General features: G+C 35.3%; 1 protein-coding gene across 1 annotated transcript; it reads left to right on the top strand.

The window, feature by feature from the left end:
• The first annotated feature begins 3,733 nt into the window (after positions 1 to 3,733).
• Positions 3,734 to 7,519, top strand: LOC147504701 (sodium/calcium exchanger NCL2-like). The gene is made up of 9 exons (XM_086557480.1): positions 3,734 to 4,149; positions 4,670 to 4,888; positions 5,081 to 5,265; positions 5,715 to 5,860; positions 5,941 to 6,196; positions 6,277 to 6,404; positions 6,509 to 6,737; positions 6,813 to 7,118; positions 7,202 to 7,519. The coding sequence occupies exons 1-9, from the start codon at positions 3,768 to 3,770 to the stop codon at positions 7,448 to 7,450; spliced, it is 2,100 nt and encodes a 699-aa protein (XP_086413606.1). The 5' UTR covers positions 3,734 to 3,767; the 3' UTR covers positions 7,451 to 7,519.
• The last annotated feature ends 855 nt before the right edge of the window (positions 7,520 to 8,374 follow it).

The raw sequence follows: 8,374 nt of genomic DNA, 5'->3' as shown, positions 1-8,374 counted from the left end.
TTCCTACTGAAAAAATCAGTGATATCCTAGCAACAAATTAGTCTGAAATAAGCATTGATATATAAATATCATAGTGAATGTCAACATTGTGAGTTCTTGGTACAATTACGGTTGACTTTATCACAAAGGTCACAAAAAAAGAGTATAGATGAAAACATTTCATACCCGTTTAAGGTCTCCTTCAATGGGGGCAGGACGAAGAGGTGCTCCTGTAGCTATCACTTATGCATGTGTCACATCAGTTTGCACCTGCCATCTCTTCCTACTATTTGGTTTAAAATATAATATACCCAGGTTAGAGATGCTTAAGCAGAATAATCAGAAAACGTTAGAAATGATGCTAGGAAAACTGTAGAAATAAGAAACATGGCTAACGTGAACACCTTCTATATGGTCAAAATTCATATGTATACTTGTTATCATTGACATAAGACGATAAGGTTGAAGCATCTAAGCGTCCAGTTATGATCTACAATAAAGAGATAAAGAATAAAAAGTAAACATTGTTGCTAACTGTATAAAAAGGATTGCCCAGACGGTGTCATACCTTGGATCCCTTTTTCTGATAATGGAAGGTATTGTATCTCCTTACTTGGTCGGTGCATATTTGAGTCACTGGAAATACAGAGAAATGTCAAACTTTGTTGTTTCGGTCCCATATAAGGATGAATGATATAGAAAATCCATAACACAACATTTGTAAACTACATCTGTTAAAGACCATTTACTGTAAAACAATGAGCATCTAAAACTAAGATTAGTCTTCACCATCTTCAAAAACCATTATGGTTACGTTCGATAACGACCCCTACTGACACACTTGAAAAGCACTTGCTCTGAACTTTCACCCTCCTCAGAAAATCTGTATCCAATATCTGTTTTTCCATCATCAAGTCGATTTTGAGACAAAAATATTATTGTATAGGATTGATCTAACTGACCCACTGCAGAACACTAAGTGCACTTATAGTTAAGAAGCAAGTAAGAAACATGCTTATTATTATACTGGGATTCACTTTCGAATTTGGGCATAAGTCCTAGGGACAATATGGTTGAAGACCCATTGTGGTCGTTCCAAAAGTCGAATATTTGGCGGCTCCTTAAAGCCCCACAAACTTCAAACTTTAAAAGAGCGTAACCTAAATATGTTAAAAAAGAGTTTTTCTGAGAATAAAATACTATAGAAAAATACATTACACATTGTAAAGGATCATGTCTATCCATTTCATCTTTAATTATGAAAATAATAATAGAAGTTATAGAATTGTGAATACAAACGAAAAGTTTCCCGATTCACTAAACAAAAACTTTCACTATACGATAGTGATTAAACTGAACTGTAATATAATTCTCTAGAACTCGAATGCTTGGTGAGAACATATAGATAAGTGAAAAAGGCGGCAGTAAAATCTTCTTAGGCATTTTCATAAACAATATCATATAGTTAATAGAGAAATGCGGAAGTAAAGTGTTCCTAAGCATTTTGTCAAACAACATAGAGAAAACGAAAGTGTTAAAGAAAAAGAAGAAGAATTCTCAAGAAAGAGTTAAAGAAAAAGAAGAAGAAAATAGAAGAAGGGCGCACTTGAAGAAACCGTTTGCTAATTTGCTCGATTGGTGGGAAGAAATCATTTTAAAACTGATGATAAATTAAGGAATGGCGATTTGAAATGAAAGTGTCGCACTATTTGCAAATGAAGCAGCTAGGTGAAAACTCAACGTACAATGCAATTTCCGCAGAGAAAATTAGAGATTGGGGATCTACAGAGGGGATAAGCCTAAGAATTGAATGGAGAAGACGAATTGCTTCTTCTTGTTTTAGTCTTTGGAAATGGAAAAGAAGCCCGAAATGATTTATATTTCGTGAGATAGTTTTTTTATTTCTTCGAGGTGCTGGAAATGTGCACCTTTGATTCTGAAAATGAAATTAGGGTTTAAATTTATGTTTCGTTGGTTGGGGCAAAGTGTTTGGGAATATCAGGAACGAAGAAGAGTAACGAACGGTTTACACTTTTTTTTTTAATTTTAATTGGGAAACCACGAAACGGTATCTTGTTTTCTGAAGACGTTGAGTTTTATAGTTCTGGAAATATTTAAATTATCGATTTACCCTTCGAATGTGAAGTGTAGAAAATTTCTTTTGATTTAAAAGATTGGTTTAAAATGGAGAATACAGGGACTAATAAACGGGGGCAAGTTTTCCCATTATATATAAGATAAATAAGTCATAAACCACGGTAGAAAGTGGAAAATTTATATACCACTGTTTATGTTTAAGGTAGTGGGGATGTGGAGTACTCTCATGCTGAAAAAAAAAACTAACCATGGTATATGGCCCAACTTATCCTACGGTTTTCATGTAACTGTGGCATATACTAGTAAACCAATGACCAAAGAAATTTCCGCCCTGGTATATAAGTATTTCCCACGGTTTTTGGAAGAACCGTGGTATAAACATTTTTATTGACCGTGGTATATGTGTCATTCTGTAGTAGTCCCTTCTTGTCTCCTCATTCAACAATGCCCCAGTAGTTATCTCCATGGAAATAACTCCATCTTTAGCGGCTCCATTAAGAGAAACTGCTAACGTCTCCCAATTGTCGGGTAGAGAGATTAATAGGAACAAAGTCTTAACTTCATCTCCCATATTAATCTTCATCAAATACAGTTGATTGATGATATTTTGTACTTCATTAAGATGCTCAGGCATTGAAGAACCTTCTTTGTACTTCGTGTTGAGCAAGACCAGTCTGAGCGCGCGCTCAGACTTCTTCACGCAAACAAAACTTCTTTCTTTTTCTTCCTAATATGAGGGATAACTCCAACACTGCCTAACTTATAAACTCTTACCCCCCTCTTTTTCAAGTTGAGTTAAATACTCCTTGTCGGTAACGTGTAGGTTTCAGTATTGACAAATGTGCACGCGATTATATATCAGCTGCTAATATAAGATAATATAATCAGTTAGACAGCTTCACCCATGATGTTGTACCTAAGTAAGATAAACTAATTAAAATATTTAATTTGGAGGTAAACTCGTCGTCAACTACTATTCAATCGAAACGCAAGCTCTAAAATTTCAATTTGAACACTATTAGCAGACAGATCAGCTGTTTGCGCTTACTGTAGAGAAATTCAAGTAATTAAGGAGTTGGTCCGACTAACATTTGGTGTGATCCCGACGTAATTAATTATGGAAAAAAATGATCATACCCAAAAACAAAATACTTGTACCAACTCACCAAGATTCAAATGGTTTCTTGATATGTAAAAAGATTTAGCATATTTCTGCAAAAGCTTACTTTATTTTCAGCTTGTAGAATGTCATACTGGATCAATTGCTGATCCACTTTATAATTCACATATAAAGTTATAAATTTTACGTCGAGGCCGTGTATATAGTATAGGCGCCACTATTTTAAATGATTAATTTCTGCGTCCTTCTTTAATTCCATTGCGCTTAAACTTATTATTTTGAAATTCTTGTGCATGTTCTTCGTGTTGAATACAGCCCATCTGTTGCATGAGCACGTTAACGATTTTCTTGGACATGATTTCAGCTGACTTGTTGGACTTGGGAGTATTGTGACCTCATCACTTGGGAGTACTGTGACCTCACCACCTCATTCAATATTTTTTTTATTTTTTTTGGAAAAATCAACTATACAATCACTTACAATTATGCCCAGTGCATAGAGGCAATGCTATATATATGTTCATTTCAACGTTCTTTGGTATGAGATCCTTGTCTCTCTAGCTCAGAGTTAATGGCGAAATCTAGAGATAGTTTTGCCTTTTTTCTTCTTGTCCTTATCATACAAAAGTGTCAAGGCCGGTATCTGGGTTCAAATTCTTCTTCTGAATTGGTTTCAGATGGATTACATGATATAAACAGTGGCTCACCATCTTTATTGTTTAAGGGGCTGGATTCTTCGGAGGTTTGTGAGCATATGTTTGGGTTCTTACCATGCACGGATAACCTGGTGGGACATTTCTTCCAAATTGTTATGTATGAGTATCTTTTGTTTCATGGTGAATCATATATTTCTGGTGGAAGCGAACGAGTTTTCAAAATCTTGGGCCCTGGTTTATTCGGCGCCTCGGCATTCCACGTTCTTGGTGCACTTCCGCAGTCCATGATTGTTCTAGGTAAGGTCATTAATATTAATCCATATATAGGGTGATGACTGAAAATTATTGATTAAACAAATTCTAGCGAGCTATGGCACTTGTCTTGATAAAATTATATATCTCAAGTCCCTTGTAGCACTCCTGTAAATTTAAAGTGCATTTTTGTTTGATTTATATCAGTCTCTTTTTCACTTCAACCATTGCTCAAAATGGTGTCCAAATAGTGAGAAATACGTAGAAATCAAGTTTCTTTAATTTGGCATGCAACTCATATGTTTGTAGTAAGTCATTGGTATTGAACAACTACGTTGAAGCTATCAAATCAATGAAAAAACACTTCTGTATTACAACAAGGTCAAATGGAGCCTATGCGCTAATCACCATAAGAAAGCGCATTATTTTTTAGTTAAGGTTTGCCGAATTATTGAAGAAGGTGCAGAGTGCAAACTACGTACACCTTGTGTGACTTGTCACTATTGCTTCAAACCACACTCTCTTATGTTTATTCTAGAGTTATGTGATTAGGTCCTTATTGCAGTTTCAGGACTCTCTAAGAGTAAAGAAATTGCTCAAGTGAAAGTCATGACAGGGTTCGGCATGCTCGCTGGATCAACAGTTTTACTTTTGACTCTACTTTGGGGAACTTGTGTCATTTTTGGACGACGTGATTTCTCCCAGGATCATGTCATACTTGAAGATTCAAAAAGCTCCATTTTGAAAGAACCGAAATTTGAAAGACGCTTATCATGGTTATCTGGTTTGTTTTTCTACTTGACCAGTCATTATCCTTATTGAACTTGTAAGTTTCCCTTATTTTATATATAGGTATATATATGGACCAACGAAATTTACAAATACAATTAATATATTTTGACAATCATTGGACTAATCTTTTTTTTTTTTTTCCCGATAACTTGACTAATCCACATTTTACTGTTATATATTACAGGCACTGGTGTCAATATTGATGAAGAGACTAGCTATACTTCTATGATTATGACCGTATCAGTTGTGCCTTTCATAATTGTTCAAATGCCAAGAATTTTCAAATTTTCTTCAATGGCGCGTTCTATACTAATGTTGGCTTCTCTCATTGTCTCGGTTCTATTTTTGTTTAGTTACTTCTTTTACCAGGTAAGGTATGTTTTCCACAGACTCATACTGTGTACTTGACATTATCAAAAAAATAAAATAAATATTGTGTACTTGAACATTTGGTCACGTCAATGCTGGTACCTAAACTCGAAAATTTGGACTCGATTACTCCGATTAGTGATGTTTTCAAGTTAAATATTATTGCAAATTATTCAGTGTGACACTGGACTGTATAAATGTAACAATTTTTGTTTATACGTATATGTGGTGCTTTCACTACGTGCAAGTTCAGTCGGTGCGTAGAAGATTCAAATAGGACTCCCTCTTTCAATATTTATTATTCAAATACATCAGATAAAGTTAATAACCTGAATGTAGTTTCTCCTGCCAGTAAACTAACCTAAACATTTTGGCTCGTTGATTTCTCAAGTCATATAATGATTTACCAAAAAATGTGTGCTTTAGTACTTATCTTTAAATTTTCACAGGTTTTCAAACCATGGATCCAAAAGAGGAGGCTAGAATATGTGAAGAATGATCATCTGATGGTGGACTTTTTGAAACATATTCAAAGGCATGCTTCGGGAAAACTCCTTACAAGACAGGGTGCGCCAAATTTTTTGGCTATACGAAGGTAAGAATTTTTCTTGCTACACACACTACTGAGTTTTTAAATTGCCGTGCCATTGATTCATCAGTTCATTTTGTTACCAGGCTATTCAGGAGCATTGATCTTGACGAGGATAAAACTATTACCCTACCTGAACTCAAACAAGTAGTCATTGAAACGAAGGCTGAAGAGATACAGTTAATAAAGAATGCAATAGTAGCTATAATGAATGAATTTGATCTAGACCATGATCAGAAAATTACTGAAGAAGAATTCGAAAATGTGTGCATTAAATGGCTTTTAAAAAATAATCATGCGATTAACAAGGAGGAGTCCTGTTCTCGAGATGAATTGTACCAGGTAATATGGTTAAAACATTTGCATTTGGTAAACATTGTCTCTTTTTTCCTTATATGATTTACATCTTTTTTGTATTGCAGCAAATAATGAGAGAGTATGTTTGGAGTAAACATCTACTATGTGAGATTTCGAAACATGTGGAGAGCAATATTGCATTAGGAAGCCTCCTTACAGATGATGGTCGACCCAGTATACCTAACATAAAAAGGTTAGTTCATTCATTGAAGAGGATATAGTTCTCATTATTTTGTATGTATGCAATAGTTATAACATTCTAATGAACTTGTACTTGGATCATTTTTTGCGTTGCAGGTTGTTTGAGAGTTTCGATCACGATAATGACAATTATATATCACATTCAGAGTTAGAACAACTGATACGAGGTATGAAGATTGAAAAGATAGGATTCAACAGGGAGGAAGTGGTAGCAGAATTAATGAAAGTGCTAGATAAAGATGGTAATCAAAAGATTGATGAGAAAGAATTTGTCGATGGAGTTGCTAATTTGCTTGGCTTGACGACTGTAGATGACATATTCCTTGTAAGTATCTTTAACTATATGTTTTGGTTTCCAAGACCGTTTTTGTATCTTAACATCTTTAATGTACATACACAGGAAACATGGAAAGAAACTGATAAGGTGTTGGATGATGAGAAGGAAACAAAAGGGCAGAAATATGATGGGCATTTATCAGAATGGTTTAACTCCATTTTGTTGCTATTGGTTGGATTTATTTTGTTATCCTTACTTGCAGAACCCCTTGTAGAGTCTGTTCAAAATTTCTCAGAAGCTGCGGGCATTCCTCCATTCTTTGTCTCATTTGTTCTAGTCCCTCTGGCGACTAATTCAAGAGAAGCAGTTTCAGCAATCGTTTCTGCAAGTCATAGAAAACCAAGAACCACATCATTGGCCTTCTCTGAGGTTTGTCTCTTTTTGCGTTTTTAGTTTGTCTTACATAAGTTGTTGCGAGAAATACTTTCTCACTATTTACATCTTGTTAGCAGATATATGGTGGGGTATTCACAAACAATGTACTTGGTTTGTCTCTGCTATTGTCTATTGTCTATGGACGGGGTTTGACATGGGATTTCTCAGCTGAAGTGTTGATCATCATCATCATTTGCCTCATAATAGGTCTCATTGGTAGCTTGCGGACCAAGTTTCCAGTTTGGACATGCTTCATAGCATACCTTCTTTATCCATTCTCTTTGATGTTTGTCTATGTTCTTGATTACGTTTTTGGTTGGTCTTAAGAAATTTGAAATTGTCTATTAGTCAAATATTTCCTTTCTTTCTCAATAGCAATTGAAATGTGTGATACAGGCTGTACATTCTCATTTCCATTTTGGTGTAACTGAGATCATAACGTCAAATAAAGACACCAACAAAGGGCTTCATATACACTACCTTAAGGGTGGTGTGTTTGGATTAATTTTTCGTCAGGGTGGTGTGTTAGGATTGGAAATACGTTCTTGAGTGTCGAGTACATAAGCGACAGCATAAATATAGCATGCCTTCTAGTTTGTAGGGAGGAAAAAGAGTTTAGAAACGAGTGTCCAACACAACCGCGTAGGTGAAGTCAGTGGAGAGCTAAAATATCTCCAGGTTGGCACTTTTGTAAGTCTACGTCGAGGACTGTCAGAAGTCTATGGATTTACACCTGAAACCTAGAATGTATGTTACTTGCAGAATCTCCAAGTTAAAATTCTGCATTGAATGAAATTACAGATTGCAACGTACGTGCTTAGACGTAAGCTGTTTTGTAGTCCAATTACCAGTGACTGTCTGCAAAAACCTTTGGTTCCACATGTTTTTTGCTAGAGGACTAGAGGTGATGGTATCATGGTAGCTAACTTTATCTCTTGGCTCCCTTCTGAGATGGTAAACAACTAAAATCCCAATTCCTCTGGCAGTAAACTTTTACCTTTGCAAAATAAATACATCAAGTATTAAGTTTAACCGCCACTCCTTATAAGGAGTTGTCTGGTAAATGAGTAAAATCCTTATGGCTAAGTAGCTATTGTTAGACTGTGTTTCTAAGTTTAATCCTTATATCTTTGCTTTGACACGTTTATTGTTGGGATGTGTTTGCGTTTTCTGTTTCTGTATCAATATTTTTGGTCCTTTAAATCCTTCTAAGTAGTCTGTTAAATCTGTTTCTGTTCCAACATCCCCCT

This window comes from Coptis chinensis, chromosome 4, assembly GCF_015680905.1.
Source record: "Coptis chinensis isolate HL-2020 chromosome 4, ASM1568090v1, whole genome shotgun sequence".
NCBI lineage: Eukaryota > Viridiplantae > Streptophyta > Magnoliopsida > Ranunculales > Ranunculaceae > Coptis > Coptis chinensis.
Note: the sequence above shows the minus strand (reverse complement) of the source record. Positions and strands in the feature narration are given on the sequence as shown.